We start from the raw sequence: 19839 nt of genomic DNA, 5'->3' as shown, positions 1-19839 counted from the left end.
CATGTTTTTATTGAGCATTTGAAGAACTAGCAAAAAAACCCAGAAACTCTTATAGAGGACATAAAGTCAGAGATAAAAACGACATGGAGCAGGTGCATCTAGTACAGGTAGAGCTGCTGCAAAAACCCACAGAGCCCAGCAGCCAGCGCAACAAATTCTGGATCCTTTGCTTTTAGTTAGCAATTAGCATTAGTAGCACATCCTGCGTCTGATGTGAAAGCACTTTTATGCTGCGCACTGTGACTCACAGCCATGGTTCCGGGTCAGCCCTGACTTTGTGTTAAACTAATCCTAAAGTAATAATGGTATTTCTAACCACTGATATACCACAACTTTATCCTTTCAACAGCTGCTGAAAGTAAGGGGACCTAACTGCTATCAGATATTTATATAGAGATTACCCTTCAAGGACACTAAACCAAGGCACAATGTACATTTCAATTCCTTTAATTTTAAATATGTTTATATTGTCTATCCTGTAAAATAGTCAGATGTGTATTCATATTAATGTACAGAATTCACCTGCTTGCTGCTACTACTGCACATTCACCCAATGTATATATATATATATATATATATATATATATATATATATATAATGTTCTTCCTCTACACCCCCCCCCCCCCCCCCCCAATTTTTTGCACATGTCGAGGAGCGTGTCAGGCTACATTTCACTGTGTGTTATACTTGTATAACTATGCATGTGACAAATAAAGAACCTTGAACCTTGAACCTGCAGTTCAAAAAAGTGCCCCTCCGACAGCCAAACCCATCTGTTCTCTGATTGGATTGTTTAATTTGTGATTGACATGACATTGACCAATCAGCTTAAAGGAAGAAAAATAGGGTCAAAATTCGTACTTGTAACTTGCAGGGTTTTTTTTGGCTAAGTCCACACACAAATCTTTTTTACGCACGCACAAATCTTTTTTACAAGTACAAAACCGATTTACAAGTACAAAATATTTATGACCACATTTTGAGCCCATATATAACAGCTATTAGAACTGAAAATGATGCTTCTTGGATGGTCTGTGCCATCATGTGATGGATTTAGTAGACTGGCCTAATCACCATAAGCAAGGCCTACCAAATAATTGGCTACACATCCCTGTGTTTGTGCATCTGTCAATTAAAGTGACCACATCTTAGAAAATACATCAATTAAAAAAAATGAAACATTAACAGCTGAGTTATAAATAAATTAAGCAGATATCCAGCTGTCTTACATATAAAAGACTGGCTGCAGAGAGTAACATTTTTTGTAAATGTTAAGTTTGTTTTGCTTTGGGTTTTGTTTTTGTTTTTTAAGTTGGACATTTTTAATATCAGTGTCTGTGAGGACTGACTCACTTTTGGGACCAGCCTCAAGTGATCATTAGAGGAACTGCAGTTTTTGCCTTTTCATAGGTTACCCCCTGGTCCACTGTGGCGATCTACTTTCTAAAGGTCACCCTGAAACACTTGTGAAATTAAATATCGGGTTTGTTTAATTGTAAAATTGTGTTTGTGAAATACACAGTCAAGTGATTGTGTATTTCACATTTTAGGTACCAAGCAAAGCAAATCTGTGCAAGCCTTGAGAGCAAAGTAAAAAATCTGTGTTTTTGACTTGAGAACCAGTATAAAGGAAAGTGTTTTGCCAACAAAACCCGCCAACACCTTTAGAAAATGCATCGCAGGTGTTTTCTTCAGTCAAATCTTGCAGTGAAAACCTATAAAAAATATATTGAGTATAGCCAAGAAGTCAATTTGACGGTTATTACTACCATTATCAGTTGCTTATGTTTTCTGTGAATTCATGCTTCTTTATCTAAGAATTCCTTCCAGCACACACTGTATGTGTCAGTGAAAATTTTCTAGAATTTCAAACTGATTTCCAATTTACTCAGTTTTATTTATATGGTACCCCTGCAACAGTCACTGCAAAGTATATTACACCATAAGTTAAAGATCCTACAGAGAAAATCCCAACAATCAGATGAACGCCCATGAGCATGCACTTGGCAACAGTGGGAAGGAGGGACTCGCTTTTGATAGTTCGGAAGAATAAGTCATCTGCTGTGACCAGTTGGGGTTGAGGGTGAGGTGATTGAGCCATGTTTCAAGATGTTCTAACTAAAGGATGAGCCTGCATTTTTGGAGCTACAGTGGTTCCAGTCTGGAGAGTTAGTAAATTTGTCTTTTTTTAATGAAGCATGTATTTTGTTTGTGCTAGCAGGAAAAATAAAGGTGTAACCGATACAATTAAAAAGTATTCTTGCATTCTGCAGTCCCCTTCTGTGGGTTATAAAGGCAAACTGCTGTTTAGACATTTATGAGGAAGTGATGAGGAAGCAGGATTTTTCCTGGACAGACAAGAAAATCAAACATGCTGGCGTCTTTGTTGCACTGTCATAACAGGGCAGTGGAGGAAGGGGAAAGAAGACACATGTTCAGGATCTACCTGTAGGCTGCTGCTGGAATTGAAATGAAACATGCACGTCAAGGTCAGAAGCTTTACCTGTAGTTGTTGCAGCTGCATATATCTGTGGCAGTGTGAACCTGTCTTTTCCCTCAGAGTTCAAACGTTACAGTGATAATGACTGCACAGAGCATTTTTGTGCCATAACAGTACTTAACAGCAGCACACATCTAAAAGCAGAGGAATTCATCAGTCTGGGAAATACTTGCTCAGTTAATTTGGTTCATCAGGAGAAAAAGAAATTTGTGTTTTGAACTGTTGGTTTGAAAAAACAGGGTTCTGGCAAATGTGTCTGTTTTCTGACCACATAATTTGTCCATTAACTGAAAGAATAATTGATAATTGATTAGAACATACACCTTTAGTGTAAATGCTTCATTGCGGCCTAAGGCAAATAAAACAGCCAAAGAGGGCAATTTTTGTTAATTTACAGCACTTTGGGTTTTCTAAGGAACCAACGGTTTGGTTATTCCTTCCTGTCATTGTTGTTTTTGTTGCCCCCTGCTGATTATGAGACAGTATGTGGTGCTGATTCTTAGAATTAGTTGGAAGAACATTGACCCCCATAAAACTGTTCGGTTGTGTTTTCTGGAGTCAGTCTGTCCCACCAGAAAATCTTCTTACAGCGAGTGCACAACATCTGGTCACACCCTCCATCCTTCTGTAACGTAAAGCACAACACACGTATGAGCAAATTCAATCAGAAACTCTCTCTGAACTGCTCTGTGCTCGCAAGTTTGTACGAATGTGCTCAGGTGAGTGCAAACCTCTATTCTAGTGAAGCATTCAGGACAACTCTTGGTATTGTTGGCAATCCAGTTGTCGCTTAGTTTTTTTTCTGCAATGGACACCAGTAAATTGCAGCCATATCTATTTTCCAGCAGGCGCTTCCTCTCCCTGCTGCCACTGGCATAGTCCTCCCAGAGAGCCTTCACCCCCTCTAAGAGACACATAAAGGACACCAGCATCTACACTTGGACTAAACACACATGTGCATCGACTCAAAGCAATCATCCAGTTACCTCCTGTACTTTCAAACCTCCAAAGTCTCATTTGTGAAACAGTTTTACATTTACTGTGACTGGATGTTGTCATTTTCATTATTCTTTGAAACCTTTTTCTTGTGGTCACACAGCTGTGTACCTTGTGACTGTGGCAGGTCTATTATATATCTTTCAGCATATTTTTTCTTGGTCTCACACTTCCCCGTTCCATGGTATGTTTTTCTGCATATGACGCAGAAGGCAAAGCCGCACTCAGAGCAAAGTGCTGCCTTGCTGGATTTCTCCAAAATCACGGCAGAGCCGCAGGATGTTCGAGGGCAGTACGTCACATCTGCGAGACAAAAAGATGCCAAAAGAAATGAGATATTTATGAAAAAGAGCTAAAGATGTTCTTTTTACCAGGTCTAACCCAGAAATGTAATAATAAATAGATTCTGATCAGTCTATGAAAGCCTTCATCACACAATCAGTATAACAGCAACAGAAAGAAAACAGACCAGACATGCTGTCCAGAGTCTTCTGCAGCAGGAGACGGTCATAGCGGTCAAACAGCTTCTCCCCTACCAGACTCTGCACCTACAAACACAACAGAGATGAACAAGCAGAGACACAAAGTGAGACTGAGGTCAGCTGATCGAAATTCAAACACAGAGGTTTCATTTGAAACCTCTGTGTTTGAAACGCACAGTAAGGAAATGGTCAGCAGAGACTGAAGAGGCCCCGAGGGACTGTTTCCGTTCTACTGTGTGGGACAACCTCTGCAGCCCCCTGGAGGATGACCTCAACAGCATCACAGACTGCATTACAGATTACATGAACACCGTAGCCATCAAAAAGGTATGGTGTTTTTCTAACAACAAGCCATCGATAAATCCTGAAATTAAAGCTCTCCTCAAGGAGAAGAAGAGAGTCTTTAGATCTGGACACGAACAGGAGCTGAGAGTCGTCCAGAAGAAGCTGAAATGGAAGATAAGGCACGGAAATGAAAACTACAGGAGGAAGATGGAAGAGCAGCTGCAACAGGACAACATCAGAGGGGTTTGGAACAGCCTGAAGACAATCTCAGGACAAAAACCAACCCCTCAGGCTGCAGGAGACTTGGGGTGGGTGAATGACCTAAATAATATTTTAATAGGTTTGATCAACCACCCACCCCTCCCACAGCATCGTCCCCCCCTGCTGCAATCTCCTTCAGGGACTGCCTCTCCTTCATCTCAGGACTTCACAACTCTCAGCTTCACGCCTCCCAGCTCCCAGTCATTACACCCACCCCCGGCTTCTGCGGACTCCAACATACACCACCCTCCCTCAAAATCCATTCTTTCTATCTCAGCACTTCAAGTGAGGAACGAGCTTCGCAAGATCAAGGTGCGGAAGGCTGCAGGTCCAGATGGCATCAGCTCCAGGCTCCTGAGATGCTGCGCAGATGAACTGTGTGGCATCCTAGGATATCTGCTCAACCTGAGCCTGTCACTGGGGAAAGTATCACAGCTGTGGAAGACATCCTGTGTGGTACCGGTACCAAAGACCTCCCATCCCAAGGACCTCAGCAGCTACAGGCCAGTACCCCTGACATCGCATCTGATGAAGAACCTCGAGAGGTTGGTTCTAAACCATCTGCGCCCCCTGGTGAGGTCTTCATTGGATCCGCTACAGTTTGCTTACCAGCCTGGCATTGGGGTGGAGGACGCCATCATCTACCTCCTGCACCGAGCTCTGACTCACCTGGAGAAGCCTGGAAGCACTGTTTAGCTGGAGCTATCGGGAGTGGACCAACACATGTCCCAGTGGATACTGGACTACCTCACAGGACGCCCACAGTATGTGAGGTCACAGGGCTGTGTCTCTGACACGCTGGTCTGCAGTATGGGGGCCCCACAGGGTGCCGTCACCGTCCTCTTCACCCTCTCCACGCTGCCACCTACAGAAGTTCTCTGACGACTCTGCCATAGTCGGCCTCATCACAGGTGAGGACGACTCAGAGTACAGACGGTGGACTCTGGACTTTGTAGACTGGTGTCAGCAGAGCCACCTGCTGATCAACGCCGGGAAAACCAAGGAATTGGTGGTGGACTTCCGGAGACGCAGACCCACCACACTGACACCGGTGAACATCCAGGGAGTGGACATTGAGATAGTGGACTCTTATAGGTACCTGGGTGTTCACCTGAATAATAAACTGGACTGGAGCCACAACGCTGATGCTCTTTACAGGAAAGGTCAGAGCAGACTCTACCTGCTGAGGCAGCTGAGGTCATTTGGAGTACAGGGAGCGCTTTTAAAGACTTTCTATGACTCTGTGGTGGCATCCGTCATTTTTTACAGTGTTGTATGTTGGAGCAGCAGTTTATCGGCAGCTGAGAGGAAGAGGTTGGATAAACTCATCAGGAAGGCCAGCTCTGTTCTGGGATGCACCCAGGACCAAGTGCAGGTGGTGGGAGACAGAAGGACTCTGGCCAAAATAACATCTCTGATGGACAGAGTCTCCCACTCCATGCATGTTGCTGAACTGCAGAGCTCCTTCAGTGACAGACTGCTGCATCCTAGATGCATGAAGGAGCATTTCCGCAGGTCCTTCCTCCCTGCAGCTGTCAGACTGTACAATCAGAACTGCTCCCAACAAACATAGATGTCTACATCTGCGCTGTAACTGCAATAAGTTAATCAACCGATTCACACTGCAACCTGGTTTGCCTCTTATCTGTAGTTATTTTTATTTAATTTAATAACTGTACAGTACTCTGTTTATAGTAACCATTGTCCTTAATGTAAATATGTAAGAAATATTGTGTATGTTTCTGTTCTGTGTACTGTTTGTTTGTATATGGGTCTTTCTGGCTGCTGTTAAAACCAAATTTCCCCGTGTGAGACAATTAAAGGATTATTCTATTCTATTCTATTTGACAAGAAAGGGCAGTCATCAGTTCTCCTTGTCTCCTCTGTCCTTGATCCTTCTACCTGTAGCTATTTTTAACAGCTTTTAAAATGTGTTTTGATATTAGATGAAAGGACCAAACACTACAGTTGTTGAAACCATTCTGCAGGTTGAAGGCTGTGTGTAGCTTCTACCTGTGCAGGTGTAGGGGCACCAGCGCAGTCTGCCTGAGGACAGGTGACATCCCGGACGTTCCCCTCTGTGATCTGAACCGTACAGAACTCGCAGAGACAGGCCCGGCAGAAGACGTGGCCACACGGTGACAGCTTCACGCACTCGGACCCGAGCCGGCCCATAAAACAAACCCCGCAGTCAAAGAAAGTGGTGGCAAACACTTTGTGTTTCTGGGCCGCATCATAGATCAAAATGTGGGACAGCAGAGTCTGTGATGGAGATAAAAAGAGACCAGAGAGGGTTTGCTCTTCACTCTGAGGAGAATCTGTGGGCTGGACCGGCAGAGAAGCAGCTCCAAGTTCACTTGGATCTAACGTGCCTGAGGAGGTGGAGGGAAGCAGCGATGAGAGAGAAGCATCTCCTTCATTTAAGAAATCTTCCCGGACACTTTGATGATGCTTGGATTTCTCTGCAGATGAAGAAAGATCATCCTGGAGATCAACATTAAACTCTGAGGCTTGGAGGATTGTCACATCTGGAGTGTGTGTGGTTTGGTTTTGGAGTGCAGGCTCTGGAGAAAGAGCTCTTTGATAATCTGAGGTTAGATCACTCTGGCTCTGGTGAGAGTTCAGATCATTCTGGTCATGCTTGCAGGAGTCTAAAGCCGAAGCTCCCTGAGAGTCTGCGCTGCTCCCGTCTGAAGGATTCTCCTGAACTTCCGAGGATGGTACAGAGAACTCTGGCTCTGAATTGTTCTTTGGTTCTGAGAGTTCAGCATCGTGTTGGTCCTGGTTATAATGCAGGGTGCTGCGTTCATCAGGAGGAAGATCCAGCTTACTGTGGATGTTCAGGAACCTCAGAGCATCTTCTCTGAGAAACTGCACCCAGGAGAAGAGCACCACAGCTCCCCCAGTGGCCTCATAGAGATCAGCGAGATGAGCACGCAGTGCAGCCAACTGTGGAGGGAGAGGGAGAATAGATTGTTGTCATCTTTACTGAGCCTCTACAATGTCCTGTGAACCTCTCACACACTGGCAGGCTGAACATGTGACCAACAATGACTTGACTGCTGATTACCTGTGTGTGAGTCAGCCAGCTGCAGGTGAGGCTGAAGGAGGGAGGGGAGGAGGAAGGGTAGTCTTCAGGAAGCCCAAAGTTCAAAAGCAGCGGTGGAAGGAAGGAAATATCATACTGACGCAGACTTTCACCTTAGAAAGAAAAATACGAGCTCATCAGATGAACTAATCTCTTTCTGTAATGTTTGTTTATTTGTTTTTAAATAATTTGGGTGTATTCGACAGAAAATATTTGATATATTCTGTCACATGAACTCAAATAGCAAAAGCTATAAATGATGCTTGATGACATTAAGCTGTTCAAAGGTATATTTAATATAGATATATTTAATTCATACATCATACTTCCCATTTAAGGCCAACAAAAACATGCTCATTACATTGTTACGGGCTCGCCTAATGCAGAACAAGTGTTTAACTCATTTTACATCATTGGCTACATAAAACCCATTTTTATCTTAAGTAGATGATTAGGGCTGTACCAGTAAAGGTGCTTCCTAATATTCCAAACCAACATTTTCCAAAAACATCAGATCGGACCTTTTCGCCTCTGATTTACCCTCTCTGAGAGCCACGCTGAAGCCGACAGGAAGCTCGACACATACTCGGATTTCTCCGGCAGACTTCGACTCGTCCCGAACAAACTCGTCCGCATCGAAAATACTCTGGAGAGCGAGCAGCTCGTCTTCCTGCTCCTCCAAGTCCTCAGTCATCCCTCCACTTCCTCCTCGGTCTGATTTTGTGAGAAGCCTTCCTTCTGTGGCTTCTTGCTTGACTCTGGGTCACACCAGCTGTTCCTGGTCCTTGTTTGTCCGTCCCTCTGACTCATCAGCGTATGATGTAAGAAGCAAAGTACAGGCAGCAACCTCAGCCTACTGTAACCCTGCTGCTAATGCAAACCAGTCTAACAGGCCAATCAGCATGTTTGTTTGTTTTTTAGTACTAATACTCCTTAATAGTCCATTTTGCACTTTTATTTGCAATCCATGTCTCTAAGAACCCAACAATACAGTACACTATTAAACTCCTCTCTCCTTTAATTTACTGAAACACATTACAGAAGAATACTCCCTGCTCCTCTGTGAACGTTTCTCCTTTAAGTTCCTCACAAAGTGATCTAAGAGTGCTTTGTTAAATTAGGTAGTCAATATTAGACATAATGAAACAGAAATTTTAATATCCATCAGTTGTGGCTCTAATTTTCCATCACATTGACTTGGCTTTGGCTCTAGAACTTTTTCTCTGCCTTGCTCAACAGCTTTAGTTCTCTCTGGGATTCGAACTGGACACTCTGGGGGCTTTTTTGGATTTCAAGATGGCAGACAAAGCCCTGGGACTTCTTTGATACATCATTTTTCTGGGCACTGTTAACAGATGCTGGAAAGAAAGAAATACAGTATTTACATGCTCTATTCTTCCAAAACTAAATTAGCATTTCACAAATTCTCTGCATCATCAATTGTTCTCTAAATATCATTTTATTATTCAGATAAGTGATTCATATATTCAAAGCACTTGTGACAAACTGTCATCAAATATTTTAAGGCTGCTGAAGTTTGGCTCTAACTGTTGGGTGGAGAGGCTCTGACTCCCACCTGATACCTGGACGCTCTCTTTCTTGTGTCTTTCTTCCCAGGAGTTGAGCTTGCAGGTCCTGGAGCAGTAGAAGACCTTGTTGCAGCGCCTGCCCAGGGTCAGATTCATGGACACGGACCGACCGCAGTGAAAGCAGAACTTTAACACTGGTTTCCTGAGAACAGGTTTACACATAAAGAAAGAGAAGTTCCTGAAAGCTGTGTTTAGATTAGGTAACAGAGAGCAGAAAAATAGGAACAAGAGCAGCACCTTACTGTAGATGAATGTGAGTGTATGCGTACCTGTGGTCTCCTGCTTCCTCTGGGAGGCTTTTACTTTTGGGAGGGACACACACAAACACACTTATAATTTAAAGCCATTTTCAACAATGAGAGCAAGTGTTAGCAGGAGTCCTTAGCAGTAACATATAGCACTGTGCTAGCTCTCATTTCCGGCCCTGCAGATGTTGATCCATCCTCAGCAAAAATGGTCTCAGTGACTGTCAAGGAAGTCAAGGAAGGGAAGCAGGGAGAAATGTCTGGGGCTTGCCAAATTACACAAGAACTATACTGAAAATCAGTGGCAACAGGTCTGAGTAATGACTCTAAAAATGATATTTTTGGTTTGAATTGGTATGTACAGAGGAGGTCAGGAGAGAGGTACAGCAGTGAGTGTCTACAGCCATCTGTAAAACAGGGTGGAGGCTCTGTGATGGTTTGGGTTTGCATTTAAGCCAGTGCCGTTTGAGATCTTGTCAAAACCGATGGAGTTATGAATTCAGAAAAGCACTGTCAGATTTTCATCCACCATACAGTTCCATACGTGTGAGTGGTTGCGTATGTAGGATCAGTGAAGCAGGACTTTGCTGTGAGTGTTTACATGTCACCCTGATGCAAAGACCTGTTAATGCTGTTTACCCGGCTTAGCCAGGAATTTAGGAAATTTGTGTTGGTTTTCTCTTGTGGACATTTACTGGCTATTCTGATGTTTTAGCTCCATGCGCAGTCTACAAATGAGGCAAAATGAACTCTTAAGACTTGAACCACTTCATCCATTTATTAGTCAGCTGTTCAAGGAAAACAAAATACTCAATGTTAAAAATAGTCTTCAAAAGTCATTAAAGTGTTTATGAACAGAGGTGAAAAAGTCAAAATGGCATAGCAGGGACTCAGTGCTTACATACATATATACATCAGTGATGTGCGACTTTGCTGTTTCTCAAGGTTTCTCTTAGAAGCCTTTCAACTTGTAACATTATCATAATTTTTAAGACAAACAAACAGACGGGTTAGAGTAGGATGAGATCAGTTAGTATTTAAATACTATCCAAATGTTCAAATCACAATGTCATAATCGCACCATGTTCTTAGGTCTTCATGTGGAAAATCTGCGTCTCATACCTTGCACTATAAACATGGGCTTGGATTGAAAAGCTATTTAAATGACTGTAAGGAAATTCCCTTCACAATTCCACTGAGGAAGTTAAGATAAGTGTGCTGTGCTGAGTGATAAGGGATGTAGAGAAACAAGCGGGGTGGGGGCCGAACTTCTCAAGCTTTGGTCTCGACCTCTAGTGTGAAGCTTTCCATGGGTCCTTTGCTCAGGGCCTTGATGTCATCCAGGAGAACGGTGGGGGTCAAAATGTGGGAAGACCCTGTATAGGATAAAGATAAATAAATTGCATTAAAAAACAAACAAACAAACAAAAGAAAAGTCCTGTCATAATTCCGCTCTGCTCCAGTAGGGGGTGTAAAACAGCAGGAAATAACGTATAATAAGTGTAATCTTAAAACTCAGTGGAACCTTCCCGATAATCGTCACAATCATAGCTCTCCTTAGTTCATGTGCTGCAAGCTAATATTTCCCAGCATTCTGACTTTCTGCGCGCCTGTTTGGTACGAAGCATTGTCCAGCTGTTTCCTTGCACTGAGTCTTACCAATGATGACCTCGCAGGTTTTCATTGCCTTGGTGACCTCGTAGGCGCAGCGCATCTCAGAGAAGCTGATCCCTCCTATAACAAAGATGATGAGACGTGAGCCAGTCCGGCGGTCATCCTGAGTGCTGGCTCTGTGCTTCTGCCGTGCGCTGTGGAGAAGAAGGAGGGGCATCGGAAATATTAACTGACAGAGCCTTAAAGAAGAAAAAGCAGACGCTGCTTCTTACTGTTGAAACTGGAAAATCGACCTCATTCACCTCAATCAACCCTCTAAGAAACAGAAAGTGGATGTGGAGAGATAAATCACACAGACTGACTGTATAAGCATAACTAAGTGACACAACAACACAAAACTGTAGGGTTGTTAAACTGTATATTCTTCAGTTAGAAAGAAACCAAAACAGCAGCCCAGTTCCAGCCTGGTCACTCACAAAAACCCACCTCACAGCCCCGGAGCCATTCCAGGCAGCAGGACACTCGGACTGGTGCGGCCACTCTTTGGTGTCCAGTTTGTTCTCCACGACATCCTGGAAGTAACGCATGTTTTAGAGATCATGTGACATGGGGAGCAAATCTGTTTTGCAAGCCAGTAACAATTTTAAAGTGCAGTAACCTTCACTCGCTGAGGGGTCCTACCTACATTAAATTTATATGCACATGGTCCAGTGGTCATCTTCTAAATGTTACGCAACATGTATCTCTTTGACCATCATGCGCATACTTCAGTTTTCTTTATATTTGGAACACAAGTTTCAGTCACTCTGTAAAACGATTTATTTTGTGGGTGACGTCACAACTTAAAAGCAGAAGTCGTGCCATTAACAGAGCTAATTAACAGAAGAACACATGATGAGTAATTTTGGTGCCAAGGGAAGGTGTGATAATAACGTAACTACATCATGCATTAGTAGATGTCAAAACACAGGCTACTGCTTGACAAACAATTTGCTTTCCTCAAACTCAAAGTCTCACTGTTTTTTTGCATCATGCACCTTTATGCTTAGAAATACTTGAGACTAGCAGACGAGCTTTAAGTTATCTGCAGCAGATATTCAGCTCCTACACATCAAATCAATTTGTCTTCTGCTGCAAGAGGAAACATTTTAACCGCATTTGACAGGAAACCAGGTGCTCAGGTGAAGACCACTGATGTTTTTCTTCTTTTTTTTTTTTCCATGTAATAACAGGAAATGCAAGTGAAGATGAGAAGAAACGAGCTCATGTTACAGATCCTATAACATGGAGTTAGATTCTAATCTAATATAAACTTATTTTCACAGTAACCTGTAAGATGATTACTAAAAGGCTCCTCTCAGTTTTGTTTGCTATTAAGAGCCTCCTCTTCATTGGATACACTCCATCTGATTAACAACATGGATTTACAGAACTGAGACTGAGTGAAGAGAAGAGTTTGGGGGAAAACTGCTAATGGGGGTATTTCCACCTCTCAGTTCCACACCCATTTCAGAGAAACGGCTTCGGCAGCTGAGTTTTAAGAGCAAGTATATATTTTCTTTTCATGATTTGTGGTTGACAGGTCACATGACTTACCAAAGTGAAAACAAAGCACAGTGAAAAGGTACATTTAGAAAAGAAAACCAAAAACTGGCAGCACAGCGAATTTCACACAAACAAAGGACAAAGATTTTCACCCAACATACTTATAAGACAATAAAAACACTAGTTCTGAGGGACTGAGACAGAAACAGAAGGACCATCCTCTGAAGAAAAACAACAAGGCAACAACTAGTGCCTTGTTGTGGTTTACACTTGCTAGGATGCAGAAAACGGTACAGAACAACACAAACTTGTGTGACACAGCTTATCAGATGACCCGAATCTGATAACCTCCTTTTGTTCTGCTTCCATAGTTGTGCTCATGAATGCCCCTTAGATGAGGACTGGGGTAGCACAATGAAACAGATACAGTTACATGTTCAGTTTGGCATCAACTACTCTAATGACCGCTCAAGGCTGGGTACACAACAGAGTCAGCTCACACATGTTCAAATGCCCCAAATCAGCAATGAAATGAACAAATGTTTACAGCCTGAAATAAAAACTGCTTTTGGCAATGGATAAATTCATCCTTTATAACAACTGTGCGCCAGGGTAACTTTTTATTTATAACTCAAACATTTGTACTTGCAGAGGCTCAAAGCTTTGATTGACAGGTGTCGAAAAAGTTCATTCCACCAACTGAACTGAAACCTCTACACCCCGTCTGTGTGTTGGTGTATGTAGAGCAGTTTTACTTTCACTGTCTAAAGCATAATATGGACTCAAGTGAGCTACAACAAAGCCCGCAAGTTTCTACTTTAGTTTCATTGAATTTAGTTTTAGATAGATTAATAAAATCCATCACTTAGCAATCATTAGCAGCTAGCAGAATCGGTGAATTGCAAAGGTACAGTTTATGGATGCTTACTAATGCAGAGACAATGGGTGCAAAGACAAGCTAGGATACCACATGATGATGTCACTGACCTCCATCACATCTTTTATGGTGGGGATCCATCTGGAAAGGCTGTATCTCTCCTCTTGGGAACGCTCTCGTCGGTTGGGTTTACGAGAGAAGAAACTGGGCTGGAAATAAAAGTACATCAATGAAAACTTAAAAAAATGGATAAATCAAAACACTGAAACGTTTTCCTTTTCTCAACCTACCGTTATGATGATGGGCACGCCCAGCTCTTTCCAGTTCTGGATATACTCCGGTTCTCCCTCGATCTTTACATGCTCAATAAGTTTGTTTAAGTTTTCCTCGGTTGTCCCTGTTTACAAACACCAAACAACCAAAAAGCAAAAAAGACAGATGGACAAATTAGCACCTCTAATTTTTAGTCAAAAAAAGTTGCTGTCAGCGTTAATCTCGTTAAAATGACGTTAACGCCATAACCGCATTAACGCTGCAAATCTCGGTTAGCGAGTTAACGCGGATCGCCCCGTGTGAGGGGCTGCACGGTGCTAATGCGTTAACGAGCTAACCGCGCTACCGCTGTGCAGGCCTTGTGTGGGGAGATCTGCGTTAGCTCGCTAATGGAGATTTGCTGTGTTAATGCAGTTATGGCGTTAACGTCATTTTAATGAGATTAATGCTGACAGCACTACTTTATTCACGAGAAGGCTGATGTACCGTTCAGGCTGAAGATGTAGAGCAGCACAGCTCTGATCTTGTCATGTTTACTGTATGGGTTCAGCAGCACAGGCAGCAGAGTCCTCATGGGATCTTTCACCTTTAACCCATCCACATCGGCGCCTACTGCAAGGTCCTGCACAGAAACATACAGCATATTACACATAGTACACATGACACACTTCCCTAAAGCTTTGATTAGAAGGTCACACTTGGCCGCATACAGTAACGGTACTCTGCAGGTCAGGAAGAGTGTGACTGCTAGATCTTGATAACAGAGCATAAACAGACCTGTTCAGCTTTGCAGAGTTTCTCCACATTGTTTGCGAAATGTTTCATGCAGTCCTCAGCCAGCTGCAGATGAATCGTTTTCTAGAATCCAGGCAGAAAACTGTTAAAAACATCAGGTCAACCCTATGTAATAACAGGCTGCAGAGGCGCCACACCCGACCACAATATAAGGATTGCGTAGCCCTTACAATAATAATAATTGTTGTAAGAGTTGTATCTGTCTTAAAACCAACAACAAGATCCTGGAGAAAATTCTGCTTTAATCTCACATTTCAGATGAACACATAACTTCGAAGTAAGTTCAGTTATCCCTACATAAGTTTTACTGCATACCTCTGTCATCTGTTTACGGAACGCAGGCATCTTCTTCATCATTTGAGCCAAATTGCTAATTGTGATCTGGGGAAACAAAAGCATACATATATATTAATATATATGAACACATTAAATGTTTGCTCAAGATATGCTTTTCAAAATGAAACGATCACACAAGCAGAAACCACTGCACTGTACCTTCCCATCTGGCTGTTTCTTGCTAGCAGATATCTCCTTCACCATCTTGGGAATTTGCCTGTTGTAGGGAAAACAAAAATGTTAAGATGAGTGTTCTGACAACAAGAAGAAGATATTGCCATACTTCTGGTTTCGCACACTTACGCTGAAACCTCTGCGATGTGCTGGTGCCTCAGCTTCACCCAGAGCATGTCATCCTCATTCAGCAGGGCCTGCTTCTCTAAGCCGTCTCTAGCCTTGTACCTGGACACAAAATGACCCAGAATAGCAGTATCTAGTTTCTCATGAGCACAAGAGTATGAAGCAGTAAGCAGATTGTACACATATATCTCTATATCTATCTCTCTATATAAAATACAGGAAGTAGACTGCATTACTTATAGGTATCGTTTTCTATATCAATGAGATCGTAGGCCATGGCCTGGTAGGTCAGCTCGTGCAGGATGGGGGTCACAGGATCAAAGCCTCTGTCGACTATCAGCAACTGGGCTTGGGTCTTCTCCTGGTGATGTAGGGGGAAAAAAAAGTTATATATTATTAAATTATATATAAAAACGGGGATAATTCACTTCCACGGAGCAAGCTGTCCAAACTTTTGCCTTTAAAATTTATAGTAAAGGGAACTGTTTAATGTGCTTGAGGCAAAGGAGGGATTATTTTATTCTTTCATGTGATAAACAATACAGTATTTTAAAATTCCCATTTACTCCCAGGGCTACGACCTTGTTTATCCTGAAACCATCCTTTGTTCGGCAGGCCTCTCACCTTTTTCTTGCCACTGTCATCCAGCTGGTAGTGTGTGTCCAGCTTCCGGTCCACCAGCTCTGCAAGGAGTTTGGCATTCTCCATGTTGCCGTCTCTAGTTATGATATAAATGTTGTTTCCGTCAGTCAAGTGAACATTGAGGTCAAGGTTAATCCAGTAGTTATAAAACACAAAACTGTATTTTCTGTAAATAACAGCTGCACTCTGCTCTTTACATATCTTTACACTCTTACTTTCATCAGGCTGAATAGGATCAGCGCTGCTGTGAGCGAGTAACCTCACTTGCTCAACTACCATGTGATTCTTTCTACACATAGCTATTTCTTTGAACAGTGAACGTTATAAGATATATGTCTACTATATTCACTCGGAACAAACACATTCTAAAACCAGTCTGTTCAAAGAAACAAGTGATACCAACGCTTTGTTTTCAAGCCCAGCATTATTCCTGCCATTAATACGGAACCTATTCTGACTTTTTCTCCTAAAAAGTTTCACTCTGCTTGGGGGCTCGGGTGTATTGTTACCTAAGACACTACATGTTGTCTGACTTACTTCTTGTATCGGATCCCTGGGTACTCGTCTAATGTGGCACAGAGCGTAACGAGCTGGCCTGCCAGTGTCTCCAGTGTCTTCGTTTTGTCCTGACTCTTGGGGCTGTAGATGCTTCGGAAAGCCCCGGGATTATCGCAGGTGAAAACCTTCAAAGTATTTAACACCACAGTGTAAACCACAGCCGTCATCATTAAAGTTCCAGAAGATACAAATTGAGCACAAGGATCATTTTTAATTTCTCATTGTTTCCCGAACTCGAGGCTATAATACATTAAGCACCTGCTTGTGTGTTTCTTTGTCTGATCACATCTCCTAGATAATCAGCAGATGAGCAATCAAACCTGGTACACAGATATATCGTAAAGGTTCTCATCTATATCAGAAATTATGACACCATTGTGTTTCCTAACATCTGCCTAGTAACAGGCTAAAGTGACCCATTTTCAGAATATATGCACATATACCACCTTTTACTTCAATGACAACATCTAATTCACATCAACATACGATGAATTACACATGATACGATGGCAGCATGTTGCCTGCCAAACAGGAAGCAAGCGGCTAATAAACAAACAAACCCCGTTTTAAGCCTTTGTGAACCTACAACACCTGGTGAAAGTAACAACTCATATCTGCAAAAGCTGAATTCACCAGTGTTTTCTTTCGCTCACTGCAGCAAGACAATGCCAGTAACGCGTATACAACAGTAGTTTTCTGTTTCTGCAACTATCCCACCTGCAGCCAAAACCCATTGAGAACACACAGTGAATTATAAACGGGAAAGGTTGACAACGAAGCCGCTGAAATGCTATAGCAAGGAAAAATGTGAAGCTACAGGATTTACTCTCTTTAGGACTTCAAGAAACACCCTACACAAGGCAAATTCCCTTCCTTCAACAACAGGCAAGTGCACAGCCTGCGTGCGTGCCTGTCAACTGAGGGGAATTTTGACAAAAAGAGGAAATGGACTATTACAAAATAAACTAAAAAAAAAGAACACTTGGCTAAATTTTAAACACTTACTTGTGCTTCCTGAGGCATGAAAGAGATGTTTATTTCCTTGCAGACCCTTATGTGTTTTCCACAGGCTTGCCTCATTTTGTTGAACAGGTCATCAGGGCAGTCTGCAGATCAAAAAAGCTTTCAGTGCCCACTTTGATCGTAAAAGGTATATCTGCTATTTGGCTGATGAAGCAGATTTAAGCACCAACACAGGAGTTACCTACAGTCAGTGAAATAGACGTACGCAGCTTTGTATTTGGGTTTGGGCTTGAAATCCTTTATAAAGGCATCCACACACTATGAAAAAAAAAATAGATTTAAGAACTCACAGAGTTTGGCAGTGATATGTTAAAGAAATGAAAATGAAAAAGTTTTAACAGCAAACCTTAGCAGTAGGTGTCATAAAGTAAATGGACTTCATTTCGAGAACAGGCTCTCTGCTTTTGAACAGGTCCTCCACAACTAGAAACAGAATACTAGTAGTCAAAAGTAGCTAAAGACATACACGCACAAATTATCTTTGATCAAATAGCTTTGTGATGTAAAAATAAATAAAAGGACATCATTCCACCTACTTGTTATCTTCTCTGACATCAGGTCGGACATTTTGCAGCATGACGAGAGGAGCTTGGTGGTGAAAGGATCCAGAATCAATATCTGTGAAGAAGACAACGTGAAAATGCTCCTTTAATTATGCGTTAAACAGTAATATACTCCCATGCTATGCAGCACCACATATCGAGACAAAGCGTATGAGTGAGAATCAATCATATCAAAGCTGAATCTGTAACTCGGAGCTTGTCCATTTATCCAAGTACAATCCTGGGACTCTGTACTGAGCACATGGTGGGTTTCTTACCTTCCATACTTCAGAGTTTCTGCAGTCTGTAATAATTGTGTCCTGTATTCCTGTAAGGAGCACATAACATGACAACATGTAAACACAACAATAATCTGAAAACAAATTATCGTTCATGATGTCACTGTTTAAGCTACCTCTTAGTTCAAGTGTGCAAAACAGAAAGTGATGTAATCAGAACTGCAAATATCCATTATCTCGCTACTTATGCATAAAATTAAAACATATTAGAACGTTTATAGCCTAATGTATAAAAGTTATGCAGTTGTGTTTCGTAATATTTCAGAGTCTTGGTACAATTGATTTTTCATATGTGTTTGGGTCATACCACGTGAGCGTGAAAAGGTGTGGTACTAGTAGTTTTCTAGATAATGGAATTTTAAAATAGCTCCTCAAAAAAAAAGTGCCAGAAAAACTCAGATCCCGTCACTTTTTTTTTTTTTTGTGAGATAACAGTGAGGTCCTGGAGTTTTACATATTTTATCTTAAGTAGTAAACTTAAACTTAGTTGGGGGGGTTTCGGCAGTTTAAAAAAATTGATTAATTAAGAAGGAATGACCTTTGAACCAACTAAAGTATTTACGTACTGCCAAGGTTATGTCAGCTTTCATGAGTGGAGTATTAAGAACAAAGGCTATTTCTGTCTAACTCTGTTACTTGATTATTAGCCTGCTATTGTGCAAACCTGAGTGATAGCACTCTCATTAATTTAGGGACAACTGTTCAGCGACCTTATGGTCATTTTGTAGCCTGTAGTGCGTAAACTTGAATCATCCATACATCTATCCCAGCTGTCACAGGGCGAAAGGTGGGGTACAGGTCACCAGTCTGACAGAGTTCTAACACATGTCAGCAGCAACAAAACTTCATTACCGCTGTTCTACTGGGCTGCATTAGTCTTAGCTGCTTGTTTGACCCTCATTTTAACGGCAACACAAACCAGCCTTCTTGGTGACATAACCTAACCACAGCCAACAAGAGGAAGGCAAGACATCAGGATAAGGATACAAATAATACGCCAGACTTGTAGCAATCCCGCTGCATAAACGAGGTGCGGTTGCAGACGTACAGTGACCTCACCCATGGCTACTGCTACAAACAAGTAGCCTAAAAAAGTCGTTATGTTCTGACCGGGCCAAGTGTTAGGTCAAGTTGCGTCTGCGGCTTTTTCCTCTATCGGTTCTACTGCGTTTCGTAAATTTGTAATTTTCCGCTCAAAGGGAACAGCTGAATGAAAATGTTCGCTGTTATTCCAAAAGCTAAAGATGCGCAGGAAGAGGTTAGCTAAAACAGCTCACAGTTCACGTGCTAAACAAACGCCGTTGTGCTATTTTTCAAGAGCAGGAAATACTCTCCTGTTGGAGTAAACTTACTTTTCCAAACTATTCTTTTCAGCCCGTGATCTGAGCCCGTTGCCATCTTGTTTTTTTCCCCCACTGCGCCGCTTCCCTTCGAGAAATTCACGAAGACAAACTCTGACGTCATTCGCGTCACCAAGTGTGCGACAGTGAGCTGTAGTTTTTTAGTGATGAAGCGCACAAGACATCTATCTATCTATCTATCTATCTATCTATCTATCTATCTATCTATCTATCTATCTATCTATCTA

General features: G+C 42.2%; 2 protein-coding genes across 3 annotated transcripts; both read right to left on the bottom strand.

Annotated features, from left to right (window-relative positions):
* Window positions 1-671: 671 nt before the first annotated feature.
* On the bottom strand, window positions 672-8476 carry LOC146688966 (E3 ubiquitin-protein ligase RNF14-like). 2 transcript variants are annotated; one of them, XM_085437140.1, is made up of 7 exons: window positions 8154-8476; window positions 7596-7726; window positions 6539-7474; window positions 3967-4045; window positions 3609-3800; window positions 3233-3405; window positions 672-3126 (listed from the first exon to the last, which is right to left on the bottom strand). In XM_085437140.1, the coding sequence occupies exons 1-7, from the start codon at window positions 8305-8307 to the stop codon at window positions 3007-3009; spliced, it is 1785 nt and encodes a 594-aa protein (XP_085293266.1). In that variant the 5' UTR covers window positions 8308-8476; the 3' UTR covers window positions 672-3006. The 2 variants fall into 2 exon arrangements, with proteins under 2 accessions (XP_085293266.1, XP_085293267.1); XM_085437141.1 differs by lacking the exon at window positions 672-3126 and having other exon boundaries at window positions 3266-3403.
* A 1901-nt stretch (window positions 8477-10377) lies between these two features.
* Window positions 10378-19716, bottom strand: stxbp3 (syntaxin binding protein 3). Its single transcript, XM_085436388.1, has 19 exons — window positions 19604-19716; window positions 18231-18280; window positions 17947-18028; window positions 17757-17833; window positions 17596-17668; window positions 17393-17493; window positions 16367-16512; window positions 15812-15905; window positions 15424-15548; window positions 15191-15289; window positions 15047-15104; window positions 14867-14932; window positions 14534-14614; window positions 14243-14378; window positions 13774-13880; window positions 13594-13692; window positions 11548-11633; window positions 11107-11255; window positions 10378-10823 (listed from the first exon to the last, which is right to left on the bottom strand). Exons 1-19 carry the CDS (start codon window positions 19713-19715, stop codon window positions 10720-10722), a joined length of 1845 nt encoding a protein of 614 aa, XP_085292514.1. The 5' UTR covers window position 19716; the 3' UTR covers window positions 10378-10719.
* Between the last annotated feature and the right edge of the window lie 123 nt (window positions 19717-19839).

This window comes from Copadichromis virginalis, linkage group LG17 (genome assembly GCF_057382275.1).
Source record: "Copadichromis virginalis isolate Kocher_CV1m ecotype Utaka linkage group LG17, C_Virginalis_male_GT1.1, whole genome shotgun sequence".
Taxonomy (NCBI): Eukaryota; Metazoa; Chordata; class Actinopteri; order Cichliformes; family Cichlidae; genus Copadichromis; species Copadichromis virginalis.
The sequence above is the reverse complement of the archived record's forward strand: the minus strand, read 5'-3'. Positions and strand labels throughout refer to the sequence as shown.